General features: G+C 48.4%; 1 protein-coding gene across 1 annotated transcript in view; it reads left to right on the forward strand.

The window, feature by feature from the left end:
* PAPPA2 (pappalysin 2) overlaps positions 1 to 21,900 on the forward strand; it is a 175,689-nt gene that overhangs the window by 140,400 nt on the left and 13,389 nt on the right. The window contains exon 21 of the mRNA XM_037907043.2: positions 1,022 to 1,093. Coding sequence (XP_037762971.2) covers positions 1,022 to 1,093 — 72 coding nt within the window. The remainder of the gene's footprint in view (positions 1 to 1,021; positions 1,094 to 21,900) is intronic.

The raw sequence follows: 21,900 nt of genomic DNA on the forward strand, positions 1-21,900 counted from the left end.
TCTACCCTGGTGACTGAAGAGGTTGGAATTGAGGAGGGGGCACAGTGAGAACAAAGTTGGGTGATGGGTGAGAGACTGAGAAAAGCTATGGAGGTTGGGGATGGGGGGGATGAGTTAAACAGAGGGGCTGCTCTTTGAGCCCCTGGGAGAGCTGAGAACAGCAGGGGTGATTGGAAGGCCATTGCCACAGGAGTAAGCTCTGCGGGACAGAGCTGAGAGCTTGCTCAGTGCAATGATTGTTAACGTGCCCTTGGGCTGCCATCTGCTATTCAAAGATATGTTTATGTCAAGCAGAGGGAAGCCCAGCCAATAGGACTGCCCAGCTATGTGGAACATCCTCACACACAGCTGGGCTGATAGCTCAGCTAAGCCATGGGCCACTCGATCACCCAGCCAGACATTTCAATTCACAGCCATGGGATTGCTCAGCTTCTGCCTCTCTATTCCTATAGTCCTTGAGATTCCCCTGTTTATACATCCCAGGATTGCAGTAGCTCTGTTGGCAACAGAGTCATACTGGGAGCTCATGTTTAGCTAATTATCCACTAGTGCTGAGGCCAGACCTTCTTATTTGTGGCCATCTAACTGGTGAACCAGTCGAACATCTCTAGAGGTGTTGACCTGAGCGTGACAAGCCAGTGCATTGAGCTGTCCGTCCCTGGCCTCCACCACCTCTCTGTCGCTCTAGAGAGTTTAATTCCTTTTTATTCTTTAATCATCTTCTTCAAAGCTGCCAAATCTCAGTCCCTGCTCTCTTCAAACTCAACAGCACTAGTGGAAGGAAGGTCCCCATCCGGACCTCCTCAGCTAGCAGGAGTTTGGCTGTGACACAGGATCTGAGGGGTGGTGAGAGAGTGGGATCCTTGGGCTGCGCAGCAGATGCACAGAAACCCATTGCAGAACCTGAGCAGACCACTGGTGATGCGGAGAGATGTGGTAGTATAATAATTCTAATAGGCTCCTAAGGCACCTTTGCCTTTCCTGGGTCACCTGACAGCTGTGTTCTCCTTTTTCTCCATAGAACATTGTGTGCACTGGTAGGTTGCGATGGCACCCAGACCCTACAGTCATTCACTGCATCCAGTCATGTGAGGTAAGGCCCCTGGCATGAACAGCACTTTGGGCTGGGGTTTCATACTCAGTCCATCATAAGGGTGGGGTTAGTTTGCCTTGGCAAGAGTTTGAATGGTCTATGGCAGGGTTTTCTGGCTTAGCAAAGAGGCCAGGGTGAATGTTCTTCATAAGCAAAGGAAAAGCCTGTGCACCAGTTGAGTAACGTGGCAATGACAAGTTTGGATTTTCAAAGCACCTTCTCCTGCTAAGATGTCTCCCCTGGTGAGCAAAGCCCAAAAGGCTGGAATAAGTACCCAGGCTGACTGATCTGAACTCTCCAGATGATGTGAGTTTAGAAGTTTGGTCTTGAAATCTTGTGAACACAGGCTTCCTCGTGTGATTTCTGGCACTCTGGACCCAGGCTAGCAACAGGAAATGTGAAATGAACAACAGAGCTGAGGTCCACACCACAGAGTTTGGAGGCAGATCAGAACTTTCCCAAAGCTTGGGGGTATAGGGATGAATTTATTCACACTACTTTGAAGTTCAGGTTCTGGGAGAATGCTCCTGTCAGCTCTTTTATGCTGTCCTTTATCTCCTGTATCCGTAAGACAAGCTGGACAGGAATTTAATTCTACAGGCCACAGCGCAGAGCTAATGAATGAATGCAAAAAGGTGGAATAAATGAGTGATGAGAGGAGTATGTGTGCCTAATGTGTGTGAGCTGCAAGCTCCAGAGAGAGAGGGCTGAATGGCTTAATTGGTTACCAGTTGGTGGAGTGCTGCTGGGCACGAGAATGGCGCAGACCCATGAGCACAAGACATGTTGTCTCACTGGAGGCAGCTTGCATTTGGGAGCAACTTTACACCATTTTATCATGTTGTATGGTGCTCCATGTGCTTCTCTTGACTGTACAGTGTTTCCATTTCCTGTATTTATTACAACGGGCGAGTTTTGAGGAGGAACTTTAAGGCAAGAGAGACTGTCAGGTCACCCTCTCGGGCCAGTCCAAGTAAGTAGCAAGTGGATATCGTTACCATCTCAGGGCTGTTTGGTGTCCTAGGTGAAATGAGTTTGAGGGGTTCAGCCCATCTCCCAGGTAGCCCCTAACCAGTTGCTGCTGCTGGCAGTTTCAGCAGAGAAGTAAAGGCCTGAATACTTCTAAAATACCTGTTTTCCCCTTCCAGGTCAGGAACGAGGCCTGTGGCAGGGCTGTGTGAGAGCCGCTTTCATGGCTCTGCCCTATTCCATGGATAAGTAGGAGACTTGAGTCTCCAGGGCTGCCAATCTGGCACATTTCACAAGCAATGCTTTAAATTAAAGGGAGTGATTCCTCCCCTGGGTCCAGTGAAGCACTGGAAGTGTCAATAAAGAATTGGGTAACTATACGGATATCAAGACTGTCCAAATTATCATAACTAAAGACAACGGAAATGGTATGGAACAGCCATTGAGCCTCATGCTTCAGGACTTAAGAGTGTCTCTGACTGGGAAAGGTCAGTAGGAGATCTAATGGGTAGGTGGAGGGACAAATTATCTCACAGCTGTCTAGTGCAGCGTTGTTGTACCTTCCTCTGAAGCATCTGGTATGGACCACTGTTGGAGAGGAGCTAATGGGAGAGATGGACATCAGATGTGATCCAGCCTGGCAGTGCCTGTGTTCCTACGAGTTTAGTTCTGCAAGGGGAGGCATCCCTTAAAGGCAAAATTCTGCTATAAGTTTCCCTGTGGTCAGTGGGGAGCGCTCTAGAGCAGCATCAATCCCAGTCCCCAGTGGGACAGTCAGATAGCACCAGTGTACTTAATATCTTTCAAGTACGGTAGAAGTATGTTATGTGCTACGGCTGCTGTTTAACAGCCAGGGTAAATAACCATTGGAACATGGTGGATTCTCCATCATCTGAAGGCTTTAAATCATGAGCTAGTGTCTTTCTAAAGCATATCCTATAACTGTTAGCTGTTGGACTTGAAGCAGGAGTCCTCAGGTGAGGTTCTCTGGCCGGTGTTCTGCGGGAGGTCAGGCTAGATGATCATATTGGTTCCTTCTGGCCTCTAAGATCTGGCAGTCCTCTAAAGCTGCCCAGATAGAACTGGGCATTCCTCTGAACCCAAATTTGAGATACAGGCATACACTAATCCTTTCAATGGTGGTTAGAAGGGACTGAGGGAGTCCTCCAACTCCCACTCCCTCTTTTGTGCTCCCTAAAAGGTAACTGTTTTTACACAGTGTGTAAGAAGGAATCTCTTCAGCTGCATGATCATAGTGGGTGACCATAGCAGAGACCATAGCAAAAGGGGGCAGCTCGGTACACGCCAGCCAAAGATATAGTTTAGCAAGTCTTAGGTCATTAGCTCTGCACCTCACCTCTTGTTTTGAGCAAGAGCCTTGTAGGGAATGGTGCAGGAGTGCTGCCTGTGGGGCTGCGACAACCTACTGCAGTCCCAGCCGCCGGCAGCAGGAGCGCTGGGTACAAGAGAGAGCACCCAGCCACCCCAGGGCCTCTGATTGTGAGGGAATCACTGGCAGTGCAGGAACTCTTGCTGACTAGAGTTGCAGTCTCTTCCAACAGGAGTCACTAGCAGGTGGGGTGCAAGAGTGCTATCCGAGGGCAGGCTCCAAGCTGTCCCAGCCCTAGCTGGAGTAATTCTAGGGAGCCCTAGCTTCCAAGCCTCCAGCTGGAAATATCAAGTCACTTTGTGATGACATTGGAATCATTTACCTTGTCTCCATCATGCATCTGGCACTGGACCAGTCCGACTGCCCAGTCTTCCTTCTCCATCCATTAATCTTGCTGTCCATCTGACACACTCTCTCTGGCTCTTGCCAAATTCCCCATCCAGAGGGTGGTGAGGCACGTAATGCAAAGACTGAGAGAGGGATTGAGAGTGTTCGGAGCGCTCATCAGGAATGCAATTTAGTGCGGAGTGGGCTCAAAGGCTAGCAGAACAGCTCATCCTGTGCCATCAGTAGAAAAACAGATGGCAGTGAGGGGGAAGGGAGGGGGCATGCAGAGTGTGCCGGGGAGATAAACACCCAAAGGACAGTGTGAGTTGGGAAGAGAGATCAGAAAGCCCCGTGCTGCAGAAGGAAGCCACTGGATGAGGCATTTGGGCACTTTCTGGCATTGTTTCCTAGGCCACCACATTACCCTCTTCGCTGGCTAAGGCTCAGCCCCACACCTCCCAGGCCGAGGGCAGGGAGTAGCCCAGGAGGGACCATCGACTTCTCCTGATGAGGGAAGAATGAGCAGCCTGCTTCTTGCCCCACCCTCAATGATTGCTCGGTTGACCTGTGCTGCTGCTCATGGCTGAGAATTGGCTGCCACCTACAGTCTGCTCCCTTTGCCTCATCTTACTGAGTGAAAATGTGGCAGGTCACAGTGCTCCTTCCTCCGGGGGATGAATCCAGTCTGCACTGCAGAGACCTGGAATGCTGCTGCAAGCTGCTGTTCAAGGCCCCACGCAGCCTGTCTCTGCATAGCTCCAAAATCTGTCCTCACTTCTATCCAGGCAGCCCCACTGGCAATCCGAATGTGGCCCCTATTGGTTAGATTTGCATCTCCTTTACCATGCATGCCTCCCTCTAGCTCTCTGTCGCTGTTCCTCTGGCTGCATGGTCCCTTATTCACACTGCATTGTGGGAGTGGTTTAGGCACCTGTTTTACTGCCCATCTCACTGTTGTTTACCATGAAGTGTCGCCCCATGTGGCTCTCAAAACACCACCCAGTCCAAACAATGTAGTGAAACAAACATGTCCTGGTTCCATGTAGCGGGGTTGGGGTGGTTTGAAAAAACAAATTGAGCACTGGTTTTGAACTATCAAATGTGAGGGCACTATTTTGGACATGAGAATGCACCTACAGCTTGCATTCCTTGCCCTCACGGCACCTGTCTCCACGTCACCATTGCAGGCAGACAGCAAGGGCTAGCTGCATGAGAACTAAGAGCAACATGACCGATAGGCCATCAGCAGATGGTTTCACAGTTGTGCAAAGATATCCACTTCCAACCCCTGTTACCAACACGGTCCTAAGAAGGGTGCAAATGGCACCTGAAATACCTAACAATTCTCCTGTGCAGCACCATAGGGAATAAGATCTATTGATGGTCCTCAATGCAATGTTCTGTAGATGCAACAGCTGGCTATTACGTTTTTCTCCCTGTGTCCACCTAGCGTATGACTAATAATGTACCGATTGTTCCGATAATCTGATGCAGTACTCTAGAAGTTCATATGTAAGACTGAGAGGTAGAAATTCCCCCAATTCCTGTCCTGGGTCTGCCATTGACTTGTGGTATGGCCATGAGCAACTAACATACCATTTTTGTGCTTCAGTGAGCCAGTAAAATGTGGGTAATAATTCCCCCTGACCAACAAGGTGAGTGTAGAGATAATGAATTTAATGTTCATAAAATGTTTTGAAAGCATAAAGCACTGCATGAATGTTAAGGTGCAAATTCTGTTCTTAGTTACATGAGTGCAACTTCTATTGAAATCCATGGGAGTCACACTTGCAACTGAGAGCTGAAATCAACTCTGAGGAATGCTGGGTAGATTCGGCCTGCAGATATCTCCACATAGCTCCTCTTGAAGACACTGGAAGTTGTGCGTGTAGATCTGAGGGCAGAATGTAGCTCCTTATAATTGAAGGGGACATCAGACTTCCGATACTCATGACACATGCTGTAACAAGGATGCATACTGGCATCATATTACAGGCAGTTCTCAAAGCAAGTGTTTGGAATGTTTCTAGCTGTTTTATTGATAACTGGAGTCACGGGCTAATCACTGATAACTTTATTTGGGAGCTTTTCATTCACCAAGTGTTCTTTGCCTTGTCGTTACCTGATATAGTGAAAACCAACTGGGTGCTCCCATTCACCCTCTCCCATAACACAAGAACAAGGGGATACTCACAATCTCAGGGCAATGTCCATGCTGCATGCTGGGGTGTGATTGCAGAAAGTTTAGGCATAGTCCCACTATCTTTAATCTAGCTGGTGTGGTTAAAAAATAACAGTGAATGTGTGGTGGCTCAGAGGTCTGTATGGATTGTACAAGACTGCCCAGAATCCTGGATACATATTTGCATTCCTAGCCCGCACCAGGGTCAATGGTGCTGCATCTTCACTGCTATTTTTAGCTGCACTAGCTAGATTAAAGGTAGCATGGGTGTGCCTATACATGCTGCAATCACACCTCTGATTGTAGTGCAGACGCACTCAAACAGAGAGAGACATACTCTCAAACAGTGGCGGCTGTTGGCTGGGTGCCCAGCTCTGAAGGTGGCACCCTGCCAGCAGCAGTGCAAAAATAAGGATGGCACGGTATGGTATTGCCACCCTTACTTCTGCGCTGCTGCCTTCAGAGCTGGGCGGTCGGAGAGTGGCAGCTGCTGACTGAGGGCCCAGCTCTGTAGGCAGCAGCACAGAAGTAAAGGTGGCAATACCATACTGTGCCCTCCTTACTTCTGCGCTGCTGCTGGCGGCGGCTCTGCCTTCAGAGCTGGGCTCCCAGGCAGCAGCTGCTGCTCTCCAGCTGCCCTGCTCTGAAGGCAGCACCGCCACCAACAGCAGCACAGAAGTAAGGGTAGCAGTACCGCGACCCCCCCTACAATAACCTTGCGACCCTCCCCCCACAACTCCTTTTTGGATCAGGTCCCCTACAATCACAGCCCCATGGAATTTTGGATTCAAACAGCAGAAATCATAAAATTTACTATTTTTAAAATCCTATGTCCGTGAAATTGACCAAAATGGACTGTAAATTTAGTAGGGCCCTAGTTATAAGGACTATTGATCCTGAAGCTTCTAGGAAACACATTATCGCCAGCTGGAGTTAGGAAGCCACTTCCCTTTTATGACATTGGATGGCACAATCAGTTGTGTCGGGAGGATTTTGCACCTCACTTGGAATCGTCTGGTCCTGGCCACTCTTGGAGACAGATTTGCAGATTTGATGGGCCATTGATCTGACCCAGTGTAGCAATTTCTATGTTCCTGGTTGTAAATTAGCTCTTAACAAAGGTGGTTCTGTAGTCAAATCTGTTCTGGCATGTGATGACTCACTCCCTCTGTGCGGGTGGCCAGCAGGAGCTCTGTGTTGCTGCATTTCAGCTGACACCTCTTGCTGTACTCTTTCTAGGAAAAGGAGGAAATTGGACATCCTTTATTTGACTTAGTCTTGTAACAGCTTTAAGTCTCTACCCTTGGATCCCACGAGCTTTGAATGCTGCGTTTTGAGGGACTCCTTAACACTCCATGCCCTCAGTTCTGTTCTGAAAGCAGTTCTCACGCTGGGTGACGGCCTGTGAGGAGTAATTGGATGGTCACACGATCACCAGCCTTCATAGCATAGCATAGGGAGATGTGGCATCAACTTTAGCCCATGTTTTAAGTCAGCTGTCAGGCTGTTGAGATGAAGCTATTGATCCACCTCTAAAATCAGAACTTTGCTCGCGGGAATCTGCAATAGGTACTTGGCAAAGGGGCACTGGAGGGACGGAGGAAGGGGGAATTGAGTGTGTTTGTGCAATAACAGCGGCATTGTGTGTGCGTGAGTGAGTGATCTGTACCTAGGCATGTACACACACGTGAGTGTAGTTTCTCTGAGGTTAGTAGTAGATCCTAGCAATATTTCAATCCCTAATCCAATCCATCTGTGGCTGCATTCCACAAATTCTCTCTAATCCTGGCCCTGCTTTTATGCCCTCTTCCTTCTCTCTCTCTTGTTTGTCTTATACATATTCCAGACCCAGGCCTTAGGTGGCAAGCCTGTGATTCCTGCTCACCATACGGTAACCTGGGAAGCATTGGCTTCTTGCAGCATCTCGGAGGAGTGGGGGAGCCCCTGAGGTAGTCTATGGTGCCAAGTCACAGCCACTGTAGCACAGAGTTCATGTGTTCCTGTGCTGTGATAGTGGCAACACCATCATTCTTCCTCCAGGTTTGTGAAAGGTCTGGCTCTAAAGCTTGTCTCTCTCCCCCCAGAAAGTTGGTCCAATAACAGATATTACCTCACCCACCTTGCCTCTCTAATAGCCTGGAACTGTCATGGCAACAACTACACTGCATACAACTGTGTAAATATGGCAGAGGCTGAATTGTGCAATAGGATGGGTGCCCCCAACTCCCAGTGGAGTCGCCAGGAGGCAGAGGTGGTCCCGCCCCTTGCAGGACTGGGATCACCCTTGTCTTCAGATCACAGCTGATTGAAAAAAACTAAAGTTCGACAAGCTGGGTTCTGTTCTACCCCATGTGGCAGCACTAAAACCGCCAGCTGTCCAGCGCCAAGTTCCCCATTCCTGGTGATGCTGTCAGATGCGGAGACAATGCAGCCTGGCTTTGGAGTTTGCAGCACTGGCTGCTAGAAAAATTAATCTTTTGTCTTGCAAACAGAGAAAGAATAAACCGATGGGGGGCAGGTTGCTGTTTGCACAGTTGCTTCTCTGACTGGAGCCCCATCATACCAGACTCCAAGATAAGCTCTTTCTGACACCAATAGCTCATTCCCTCCCCCTACTATGTTCAAAGAATTCCTCACTTGCTCTTTTGTCAAGAACTTCTGGAAGAAAAAACCCATCCTCTTTTTTTGAGTCCTGTTTGACTTGGTTTTAGGAGGGTTCATGAGGGGCAGGGAGGGTTCAGTGGTCATAATCCCCCTCTCCAGGGAGCTATATAGCTAAAGGGATAGATAAATATGATTAAGAAACCTCAAGGGGCTGTAGTTTGAAGAGGAAGAATTACCGCCTCTTGGCTTGCTGTTTTTCTAGGGACCCCTAGTGTTTGATGTGTTGGGGACCATGGGCTCTTGGTTGGAAAGTGGAAGCGTCTATGTTCAAATCTTTCCACTCCTGTCCTTCCACAGTGCAAATAGAACAATGTTGTATGCAACCAGTCTTTGATACGCTCATCTGACATTATCCTAGTTCATAACATGATTTATCAGGGCTACCCTGCAATGCTTTTCCTGGCACAAGTATAGACGTGTAGGACTGGAAGGGACAAGAGGTCATCTATTCCAGTCCCCTGCACTCATGGCAGGACTAAGTATTATCTAGACCATCCCTGACAGGTGTTTGTCTAACCTGTTCTTAACAATCTCCAATGATGGAGATTCCACAACCTCCCTAGGCAATTTATTCTAGTGCTTAACCACCCTGACAGATGGAATAAATTACATTGTATGTGTCAGTTACATTGTCCTGTCTGCTTCTACCTCATTGCACAGTGCATTCATGCAAATAGGGCTGTAGACAGCTATCCCATACTGCTTCAGCCACTGATGCTAGGAGCAGAGGATTGAGAATGCTTTTTATAGAGAGCAATGCGCTTTGAGATGCCCTCCTCCATGGAAACTTGGAAGGAAAGGCGAACTAAGCTTGTTACACACAAATGTGGTCATGTCTGTACATGTGCTGAAAGCTGGTTACAGTCTGATGGTCATGTTAGAGCCCTGCTCCTAGGCAGGGTCAGAACACAAGACAATCACACAGGACATACCAAGGATTTAGAGTGGCTGCAGAACATGATTAAAGTCCCAACCACACTACAGCTTAGAAAGGAGTTGTAACCAAGACCCCTGGCTCAGTTGTTTGTAGGGTAGGTGGGTCCTAGAAACCATGGGTAAATATGTTTTGTGTGTGGAATCAACCGTGATACAACCTGATTACAAACTTGCTAGAAATCTGTTGTGTATACAGACCCTTTAACTCGTAGCTCTGTTTATTCTGCCTGCAGCCAGACTGCACTGGGCTAGCATCTCCCCTGAATTCCTAAGCATAACCAGGGTTGGGCCTTTGTCTGCTCTTGGATGAGGGATCTCCATGGTGTTGCAGGTGGGGAGTGTTCAGCATTCCGGAGAACCAGCCCCAAACATGGCAAGTTGGGCACTTAGAATCTGAGGCACCCCCAATTGCTGGCCGCTTTAAACAGTGCAAGCCTGACTATGTAAAAGGCTCAGGGATAACTGCCATACAAGGGAGCTGGGAGGGTTAACCTGCCAGTGATTGGGGTCTAATGGCCCTCATTTCCTATTTGGAAAACTGCTGCTGGAAAACTTCACTGCTGCTGACAGATTAAGGGCTGGATTGAAGCCTAACACATTCCTGCAGGGGGAATAAGGAGGTGGAAGGCACCCCATTGCACCAGCTACCTCCAGCACAAGAGCCTTGGTTCTGGCCCCTCATTGCGCCAGGCAATGCAGATGTGCCAGGCCCTGGTGGACATCTATTGCAGGGAGTATCCTCTGGAGCAGGGGGAAAAATCCAGGAAGTAGCTTGTTACTCCGCTTCTGGGACAGTGTAACTGCTCACTGCCCCTTACGCAGCACTTGGGCTGCCAAAGCCACGACTGGGCCCCAGACAGACAATGGACAGAAAGGGAAAGTGAGGTGAAGGGACGTGCCCATGGTCACAGAGTAGGTCAGAGGCAGAGCAGGGAATAGACCCAGCTCTTCTGACTCCAGTCTAGGGGCATGGATAAAATGCCTGCTGTTGAGAGATTTAAAAGCTAAGAATTGTTTAGCTTAGAGAGGGGACATATTAGTGGTGGAAAGAAGGTAAATCAGACATTCCTATTGGTCATCCAGAACCAAGGGGACTCTGCAAATAGGGAAAATTAAAGACAAGGACGTGAAATGACTCGCCCTAACTCAGTGGCTTTCAACTTTCCAGACTACTGTACCCTTTCAGGAGTCTGATTTGTCTTGCCTATCCCCAAGTTTCACCCTGCTCCCCTTAAAAACTGCTTGCTTACAAAATCAGATATACCTCATTTTGTCTGTATGAAATTTTAGTTTGTACTGACTTTAGTAGTGCTTTTTCTGTAGCCTGGTGTAAAACTAGGCAGTTGATGTACCCCCTGGAAGACCTTTGCGTACCCCCCAAAGATATGCTTACCCCTGGTTGAGAGCCACTGCATATTGCAAGCTGGAGGCAGAGCCAGGAATACATTATTCCAGTAACTGACTCGCATTCTGTCCTTTGCCTGCTAGATACCCCACCACCTCCAGCGATACTGTGCGTATTGTATGACCTTCTTTAGATAATTGGCACTGGGCACTTTCTACACAGGCACTCAGGATCCTCAGACCCCAACATGACTGGCTAACTGTTGTCCCTTATCTCGTCTCTCTTCCTCAGCATCTGTCACCTTCCCTCTGTCTCGTTTGCCTGTTCTCTCTTTCACTCTTTCTATTGGCTGATCACTGTCTCTCGTCTAATGACAGATGGAAAATCAATGACCCTTCTTCTGATAATAACTAACCTCCCTAGCAGCCAACTGCTATTCCAACATGAATATCTTCAGCTCCTCCAGCCTTGTACATTGTTTTTCTTTTTGTGTAAGATCTGTACAAGAACTTGGCAGAAACCAGATACAAGTGGGTCAGGAGGCCCTGGTGGTTTTTAGGGCTTGTTTTCCATAACCCATTCTATCCTGTAGCATACTTAGCGGGAATGGCTTGGCAGGAAATCTAACCCACAGCAAGAGGCTGCTGAGGGCAGCATTTCAGGCTGGGTGCTGCTAGAGTACAAGGCCCTGGTGTTTCCTTACACACACAGTACCAGCACACAAGCAGCAGGCACTGGGGACTTATCTTTGAGAGCAGAGGAGTGCTAGTCTGGCCGTGCATGGCATCTTCTTGTTTAGCTCCTCTTGCCAATTCTGGTTTTGTCTCTTCTTCCCACTGGGGCTGCTCTGGGGAAGACAGGGAGGGTTCACTGCAGACGAAGGACTAGTCCAAGGATGCACACCCAGGTGTTCCCGAGACAATCCATGTACTCACCCAGAGACACAGAAGATCCTATGAGCACCATGAAGGATGCATCCGTCATCAGACTGTGCTTCACTACAGACTCCAGTACTGTCATTCTAAGAAACAAACCAAGCAGAGGCTTGTGACTGCGTTGTCTTCGCCCCAGAGCTCCCAGGAAGAGCAGGAGCACCAGAAAGGCAGGATGGGTTTGCCCTTCTATCTGCACATTGCACCAATTCACATCAGAAAGTGGATGTTGGAACCATTGACCTGCAGTTAATTGATGCCACCTGCACTGGCGTCCAGCAGAGCCACCAGGTACCAAATCTGTTTGGATTTGGTTGTATTTGTACATCGTGGGCTGTTTCTCGTAACTAAGGCATTGAGATAGGCTGCTGCCGCCATGCCAACAAGATATGGAGGGGGCCCCCACCTCAGCACTGCGTGCCCTATTGAATTGCCACAGCAAACCCCCACCAGCGTCCTGGAGTTGTGCTCCCATCCATTCAGCTCTTGCCATGCTGCGTGTCCTGGCAGAGCCAGCAGTCGGTCCCTGAGAGTTCTCTGCTACCAGGCCGTGGCACTTCAGAGGAGCAAGGCAGAGGAAATGTCAAGATGCGTAGGTGTTTTTTTTAACGTCCCAGTAGATTTTCAGATATCATCCCTAACTCAGTAGCCCCACATGTGAAATATGCTGACCTTTGCAGTGGAGGCACGTCTGAGCCAAATCTAAGATCCAGACGCCACGCTCCTTTCCCCACATTCTGGCCAAGGTCAGCTTCAGATCAGGGTCCAGATGTTTGCAGCTGGGGCCCCTCACTGCTGTGCGATTCCACTTCCCAAACATCCTCATAGTTCCATAGAACCTCCTGAAGTCTCATCCTTCTCCTCCTCACCCCACAGCACCACCACCAAGCAAGCAGCCTCATGGGCATACTTGCCCAAGGGCGCCCGATGCTGCCCAGCCCTCAGTTTTCTACTGTCGGCATTGTCAGTTATCTGGCATCATCCCTTTCTCGCAGGGTGTCCGAGAGTTGGTGTCATGAGGCTGACCCTGCATCTCCATGTTAAACCTGCCTCTCCATCAGAGCTAACTACAGTGTCATGGCACTGGTGCTAGGGTTAAGTCCTGGAGTAATTTAGTGAGGGCCACAGGCTTTACTCTGAGAGTATGTCTATACTGCATGCTAAGCCCAGGTTTGTGGGACCCAAGCTTGTGGACTCAGTGTTCCCAAGCCATGTTTGAGCATCGACACTGCGTTTTAAACCTGGGTTTACAATTCCTGGACCCAGGTCTCACAGCCATGCTAACACATCCATACTGCACTGCGCAGACCGTCTGACTCGGATCTGCCTGCTTGAGGTGAGTCCACACTGCAGAATGACAGGGTTTGGACCCTAGTCTCAGTGGGACTCGGACTCTAAGCCACCCCGCTAGCAGGTTCCTAGGACCTGAATCCTGAGTGCTTGCTGACCTGGGTCAGACTGATTTGTGTGTGGATGGGATGGGGACTTGGACTCAAATCCGAGTCAGAGTCTGGGCTTATTGTGCAGTGTAGACATACCCCGAGTGACTGAGTAGTGATTTCAGGATCTGGCCCATAGATATGAGGATCAAGTGCTCAGACAAAATGGGTTGAGTTGGGGGTTTTAGAGTTCAGAGAGTTTCCTTTCGTTTGTTTTTTAAGGAAGCTCCTTTTATTTGCTTACATTTTAATTAAAAGTTTTCTGGATCAAACTCCCCTCTTTCTGTGCAAACCCGGTGGCACTGGTCCCGAGGTGCACTCGCTAACCTGGCCTCCCTGCAGCAGTTAAAATGCAAGGCTGGGAAGGTCCTGTGATACTATTGCTCGACCTACTGGGGTTAACAGTCCTCATCCAATGGGAGTCGTTCCATTGATGTGAGCGTGCTTTGGATCAGAGCCATGGTGTTGTTCCAGACAACAGTGCAAAACCCCAGGAATGCTGGTGCAGGTGCCAGTGCCATACCCCTGAACACTGATTCGAGTCGCAAACCTTTATCATTCTGCATTGCTGTCTTCCAAGGTCATTCAGGGCATGACTACGCTGCAGTGTAAGCCCAGGGTTAGTAGAACTCGAGTTAGCAGACCCTGGCTTTGTTAACCTAGGGCTTGAGCATCTACACTCCTTTGTAACCCTGAGTTAGGAATTGTTAAACCCAACCTGGGGCTCCAGTGTCTACAATGGGCCCAAGTCCAACCACCCATAACCTAGACTTCCTAGCGCCCTCCCAAAACGTGGCCGCTCTAGCTCTGTTTGTGGTTGGAAAACTTGACTGTCTACCAAATTTGACTGTGCAGAGGACAAAGAAAGTTGGCCCATGGAATTGTGAGATACTTTTGGTGGACTCCAAGAGTGAGAGCTCAGTGGGGCTGTGTCTATACTGCAATTCAATAGGGCTTGAACCTTGGGTCCAGGCTTGACTCAGGCTCGGACCCTCCACTTTTGTGAGGTCCTGGGACACGAGTTCCAAGCCCTGGGTTAGCGTAATTTATGTGTCCATGGAAGGGGGGCTAGTATTGCGTCTGAGTTTGAACCCTGGGCTTACATTGCAATGCAGACCTACCCTCATGGCCAAGCAGTCATGCGGAGAATGAGCTGTGTTGCCTGGGAGGTCTTTGTTGGCGTCTTTCATAGACATTTACAAGCTAAGGGAAAGGTTTGAAATCCATTCAGGAGAAGCCGAGTGCCCCTTTGCTATCCCTCCTGGAAACGAAAAGATGGGGCGTTCCTTCACAAGGCAGTCAATGGTTTAGAGGTCTCTGCATTCACACTGTGGCCATCCTTCATTCTCCAGTCGTGCATCAGTTTCGCGCATCTTCCATGCAACCTCCTCATTCCACGATAGTCGTCCACTGTCTTTGGTGGAGCAAGAACCCAGACAGTTGGACAGTGGGGTCATCTGTGTGGGAAACCAGGTTAGGCAATTGTAGTAGTACCTTCTGACCTTAAAATCTGTAAAACTGTATCAAACACATTCTTTACAGACTGGTTCTGAGCTGGGCTTTTCCTTCTAGCCATTGAGAAAATGTAACTGTGGAGAAAGAAGAAGCAGACTGCCCACTGGTGTCAAGAAACTTTGTAGAGAGCTCTGATGTTCGTTACTGGGTGAGCCGTTCACTGCATGGATCGTGGGCAAAGCACATTGTTAAGCCAATGGTACCAGAGCCAACAGAAACCAGAACTGATATTTGTACGTGGAGTGTTAGGTTTCAAACAGAAATACCCCGTTTTCTCGGTGTGTGATTGTGGAGTGAAGCAGAGTGGGGACAGAGATCTGGGGAGCTGCTACAGAATATGCTCACACAGACATGAGAAGAGCCCAGAGTAAATATGAGGAAGAATGTGTAGCACGTTTTTCTGAAGCTTTCTCACTCACTGCAGTCAGCTTAGCAATGTAGTGCAGTGGCTTTACAAATCCATTGGGTAGCAATTGCAGGGTCCTGAGATGTCTTAGGGTCATGGGAGCCTTCTGGCCTCAATGGAGAGAAGTGCCCAGGGGCTTTGGCCAGCGTTCAGCTCTGTTACCTTCTGGGCCCTCACTGTGTGGCTCGGAGCTGATTTCCTCTCTACATGCCTGACTGCCTCAGGCGGGGGAGGAGGGAGAGAAAAAATAATAAAATAAACGACACTCAGCAACAGAGGGATGGCCAAGAAAAATATTTAATCCAAACAATGAACTTTGATGTTTCCTCCCACAGTCTGCATTCCGAGCCAGCTTCCATGGGCAGGCAGGAGGAGCCAAGAAATGCCGGGCTTGCTGCCTCGCCAGCTTGTGTGTGTATATGTGCGTGCAGCACACGCGTGGCGAGGACGTTGCGGTGTAGCATTACTGCAACTGGCTCCTGCTTTTGCTGCTGCTCTCCCATGTGCTGAGAAGAGGCCAAGATTATCAGAAGGGACTAGTGGTTTAGGAGGGCCTGGATTTCCAGGAGCCCAGCTTGCGGGCCCTGGAGGAGGGGGCTCAGTTCTTTCTGAAAATGGGCTCCTTTTCGTCTCTCAAGAGGCAGCCAGAATAGTTGGACATTTGTGAAGATCTTAGCTAGAAAGCATGGGGCAGGAAGAAAGGAAGGGAGAGCATGCAGCGTAGGGGGCTTGGAAAGGGGAACAGTGGGACTATTACTGACGTTGACAGGAGCCCCCTCCAGCATGTGCATCCTTCATTCCACTGCCCCCTCCCTCCCTCTGCCCCTCCTTCTGGGCCAGCCCATACTGCAAAGCATATGGTAACTGCATAAGCCTTATGTGACAACAGTTCCCTTGGACTCGTGTCCTGATGTGGGGAGACCCTGAGATTCACTTAGTGACACACCACCTGGAGCTGGAGGGGGCTTGTGGCAAGTGTCCTAAAATCCTTTGATTCAGTTTCTCCTGCTCCTGCGGTGCAGGTTTGTAACCAACAGCTCCATGGAAGCCCAGTGATCACAGACCATAGTGGTGGCGTAAGGATGCTCACTTGGCTCTCTGACCTTGTGTGATTTGCAATCACTGGCCTGGTGTGGGATCCCTCCTCTTGCCAAGCAGACAGGGGTATCTGGTCTGTCTAAGTGGAGTATCTCAGCTCTGGCAGTTGCACAGACCTTGGCTTCGTTGCTTTAGTCTACATGGCTGCCATTGTGGGGCGGTATGTGCTTGCAGTTGTTGGATGTAACATGAAGCTTGAGGCAGAAAAAGGTGTATGAGGGGGGAGGGGGAAGTATACATGGTGGAGGGAGCCAGAGCTAGTTTGATAGTTTATCTAGAATGTGACTATCAAAGGGGTTTTCTGAACTCAGCAGCACTTGCTCATTTGTCCCTCGGTTTTCACTTGAAGCACAAGGATCTATGCTGATGTGCAGTGATAGCTACAGCATTGACATGACCAGCCTGGGATTCAAGGTAATGACACTACTTTGTCCCTATCTACCACCTTCCACAGGAGGATCTCAAAGCCCTTTACCACCAGTGATGGGCCTGGAAGGTAGCTGTTAATAGACACACAAACTATGGCTCAGAGAGGTGCATCCAAGGTCTGCACAGAGTCTGGGTCAGATGCACACTAGACTCCCAGACATGAGCCTTACCCATTTCTTTCCTCCTTGTTACCTCTCCTCCCTGACAAATATCCTTGCAACAGCTCCAGAGACCCATTCTGCATTGTTCCCCCTCCAACTCATCTAATGCCATCTCCCAGCTCCAGCGCCCCGGGGTGGCCGTGGAACTGTGACTGTTCCAAGGGCTGTAACGAGTGAGGAAGTGGTATTAGAAGAGCAGTAGCAAGAGCAACAATGACGGTGGTATAGTGGGACTGTAACAGCATGGCAGCTCCACTTTCTCTCTGACCATTCTTCAATCCCGAAATGTGGCTTGTGGACTGTTGAGTTTTCTCTCCATCCTCGTAATATATTTCTCAGTCTTTTACTGCCTAGTAATCTGTCTCTGATACTGGTTTGGAATGTATAGTGGACAAGGAGTACGACACACAATAATCATTAGCTCTCTTGCCTAACTATCCAATTTGCATGGGCAAATGATTTGCGCAGGCATGTCCAGGGTTTTGCATGTGCAAAACCAAAGGCACAAAATGGAATTGTCAAAGACTGAGTGTGCAAGAATATACAAACTCCTGCCGCTTTTACCCAATTTTCTAAGGTAGGATATTGAAGCAAATTCCTTAGTAGGATCTTTAAAAGGATTTGATTCATGCAGTATCATTAAGTTGCTGTCAGTTACACTGGTATAAATCTGGAATCATTCCAACGGGGTAGGAATCTGGAATTCCTCTAGTAGAATAGGATAGAGATCACAGGCACTTTCAGTCCCCATTCTACAGTGCAGAAGGGAATCAGCAGCTGGGGTTAGGAAGAAATTCACCCGTCCTCCTGGGGTAGTATTACATAATTGGCCAGGTGCACTGTGTACTTCTTTTTATCACCTTCCCCTGAAGCATCTGGTATATGCCACTGCCAGAGGCTAGATATTGGAACTAGATGGACTACAGATCTGTTCTGTTATGGCAAGTCCTACTTGCCTAAGAAATCAGTTTCATCAAAATGGCCATGGCAAAGCTCCAAACACACTGATATTTATGATATTCATAATTTATTTTTCACATTCAAGTGCATTCCAGGGATCCATCATCTATATTCATCTGCCTTGTTTATCTTCTCTGTCACTCTGTGTGTGTGTGTGTGTGTGTGTGTGTGTGTGTCACTTTCTCATGTAACTCAGCCCATCATAAGGTCTTGTAGGACTGATCTGAATCCTGATCCAACTGCCCCTGATGTTGGTGGAAAGACCCCCATCAATTTCAGTGGGAAATAGATTGGACCCAGGATGAGCATGCATTTTACACGTCTCTAAAGTGTATAGCAGGCTCTGTCCACCTGGGAAGGGAGCCAACTCACAGCCAATAAGCTCTGCAATGGATCTCAAGCATCTGCTGCAGAAGTAGTGGACTGGAAAGTATGTGTTGCAGAAGACATTCTTCCCCACAGGGCATCTCTCTGCATAGGGTGAAACTGTACAACAAAGCCCTCTGAAGTGCCCCTGTTCAGTAGATTTTATCATCTAAATAGACAATGTACAAACACACAAAGAGTGGGTTGGGGCACAGCATGAGATTTGTAACAGCCCTTTCCTGGTTTCCTTCTTTCCTGATTTTTTAAAATTTTATTTTTAACTCTTCCCTATTCTGTTGTTGTTAAGGCTATTTACATATTCAGACATTTAATATATTATCATCATTATTATTGATTACTGTAACAGCTAGAGATCCTGAGTAAGATCAGGGCCCTGTTGTACTAGGCACAGTACAAACACACAATGAGAGACAGTCCTTGCCCCAAAGAACATACAGTGTACATAGACAGGGCAGACAAAGGAGGGTGAGATTTACTGAAACAGCCCAGCTCATTTGCTCTGCTCTGCCAAAGCAAAGCAGCCACCAATCCAGCTTAAGCTTCACATGGCCAATGTAGCCAGCATAAATATCTAATTCGTTTTCCCCGTCTATGTAGTTCGTTTCCTTTCTGAATGTCTCTAGCTCTGGACAATGAAACCCATCTAGTCATTTTCACTGGTTCACATGCACTAGCCCACTGTTGTTGTACTTGGGGATCCATCTCTTCTTCCATTGCTTAAATCCAAAGAAGCTGTTTTCACTGAAATTTTTACATTCCTATTAATAGCTGATGTGCATAAACCTTCCTTTATAAAACTTTCTATTTTCTTCCCATGAATCCTAAATTAGAGTCAAAAGTAGCTTGCGTGTGTATGTGTCTGTCTTTCTCACATACCCACACCCTGCACCAGCTGAGAAATTGTACTAGAACAGGGGTGGACAAACTTTTTGACCCGAGGACCACATCTGGGTATAGAAATTGTATGGCGGGCCATGAATGCTCACGAAATTGGTGTTGGGGTGTGGGAGGGAAGAGAAGAATGAGGGGGGATTTGATAGCTGCTTTCAACTACCTGAAAGGGGGTTCCAAAGAGGATGGCTCTAGACTGTTCTCAGTGGTAGCAGATGGCAGAACAAGGAGTAATGGTCTCAAGTTGCAGTGGGGAAGATTTAGGTTGGATATTAGGAAAAACTTTTTCACTAGGAGGGTGGTGAAACACTGGAATGCGTTACCTAGGGAGGTGGTGGAATCTCCTTCCTTAGAAGTTTTTAAGGTCAGGCTTGACAAAGCCCTGGCTGGGATGATTTAATTGGGGTTTGGCCCTGCTTTGAGCAGGGGGTTAGACTAGATGACCTCCTGAAGTCCCTTCCAACCCTGATATTCTATGATTCTATAGGGGGTGAGGGCTCTGGCTGGGGGTGTGGGCTCCAGGGTGGGCCTGGGGATGAGAGGTTTGGGGTGTAGGAGGGTGCTTCAGGCTGGGATCGAGGGGTTCGGAGGATGGGAGGAGAATCAAAGCTGGAGTAGGGAGGTTGGTCATGGGGAGGTGAGGGCTTTGACTGGAGGTGCAGGCTCTGAGGTGGGGCTGGGGATGATGGGTTTGGGGTGCAGGAGGGTGCTCCGGGCTGGGACCAAGGGGTTCGGAGGGCAGGAGGAGGATCAGGGCTGGGGCAAGAGGTTGGGACCCGGTAGGGGGGTCAGGGGTGCAGGCTCCGGGGGGCACTTACTGGAAGCAGCGGCATGTCTCCTCTCCGGCACCTATGAGGAGGTATGGCCAGGCGGCTCTGCTGCATGCTGTCCCGTCCGGAGGCGCCGCCCCTGCAGCTCCCATTGGCCACAGTTCCCAGCCAATAGGAGCTGCGGGGGCAGCACTTGGGGTGGGGGCAGCGTGCGGGGTGGAGCTCCCTGGAGCCAAAGGGGGGACATGTTGCTGCTTCCGGGAGCCGCGTGGAGTGGCTACCGACCCTGCTCCCCAGCTGGATCGCCGGAGTGGGACAAGCCCCAGACCCCGCTCCCCAGCGGGAGCTTGAGGGCCAGATTAAAATGGCTGGTGGACAGGATGCGGCCCACGGCCGCAGTTTGCCCACCCCTGTACTAGAACCTCCTATCTTCACATATAGAATCATAGGACTGGAAGGGACCTCGAGAGGTCATCTAGTCCAGTCCCCTGCACTCGTGGTAGGACTAATTATCTAGACCATTCCTGATAGGTGTTTGTCTAACCTGCTCTTATAAATCTCTAATGATGGAGATACCACAATCTCCCTAGACAATTTATTCCAGTGCTTAACCACCCTGACAGGAAGTTTTTCTTAATGGCCAACCTAAACCTCCCTTTCTGCAATTTAAGCCCATTGCTTCTTGTCCTATCCTCAGCGGTTAAGAAAAACAATTTTTCTTCTTCCTTCTTGTAACAACCTTTTACATACTTGAAAACTGTTATGTCCCCTCTCAGTCTTGTCTTTTCCAGACTAAACAAACCCAATGTTTTCAATCTTCCCTCATAGGTCATGTTTTCTAGACCTTTAATCATTTTTGTTGCACTTCTCTGGACTCTCTTCAATTTGTCCACATCCTTCCTGAAATGTGGTGCCCAGAACTGGACACAATATTCAAGTTGAGACCTAAAAGAGCAGAGTAGATCAGAAGAATTACTTCTCGTGTCTTGCTTACAACACTCCTGCTAATACATCCCAGAATGATGTTCGCTTTTTTTGCAACAACGTTACACTGTTGACTCATATTTAGCTTGCGGTCCACTATGATCCTCAGATCCCTTTCCGCAGTACTCCTTCCTAGGCAGTCATTTCCCATTTTGATGTGTGCAACTGATTGTTCCTTCCTAAATGGAGTACTTTGTATTTCTCCTTATTGAATTTCATCCTATTTACTTCAGACCATTTCTCCAGTTTTTCCAGATCATTTTGAATTTTAATCTTATCCTCCAAAGCACTTGTAAGTGTACTCTGTATGCCATTATCTAAATCATTGATGAAGATCTTCAACAGAACCAGACCTAGAACCGATCCCTGTGGGACCCCACTCGTGATGCCCTTCCAGCATGACTGTGACCACTAAAAACTACGCTTTGGGAATGTTTTCCAACCCAGTTTTGGACCCACCTTATGTAGCTCCATCTAGGTTGCATTTCCCTAGTTTATTTATGAGAAGGTCATGCAGGACAGTATCAAAAGCTTTGCTAAAATCAAGACATACCATGTTTACCGCTTCTCTCCCATCCACAAGGCTTGTTACCCTGTCAAAGAAAGCTATCAGGTTGGTTTGACACGATTTGTTTTTGACAAATCCATGCTGACTGTTACTTATCACCTTATTATCTTCTAGATATTTGCAAATTGCTTATTTGCTCCATTATCTTTCCGGGTACAGAAGTTAAGCTGACTGGTCTGTAATTCCCTGGGTTGTCCTTATTTTCCTTTTTACATCTATAGTCAGCGCCTGATTTGCATGACTATTTACACCAGTGCCAAGGAGGTTTTGCACTCACTTTGCACAGGTGTGAATAAGTGGAAAATGAGACCCACAATCATAACTGGTAGGTGTAAGGGCCGATACATTGCAGATCTAAACAGTTCTGTTCCTCTTTTCACTTATGAAGATTGAAACCAGATGCAGTCTCTTTAGAAGCAAAAACAACCAGCTTCAATTTATCTTCATATAAAAG

The sequence above is a fragment of the Chelonia mydas genome, chromosome 8 (genome assembly GCF_015237465.2).
Source record: "Chelonia mydas isolate rCheMyd1 chromosome 8, rCheMyd1.pri.v2, whole genome shotgun sequence".
Lineage (NCBI taxonomy): Eukaryota > Metazoa > Chordata > Testudines > Cheloniidae > Chelonia > Chelonia mydas.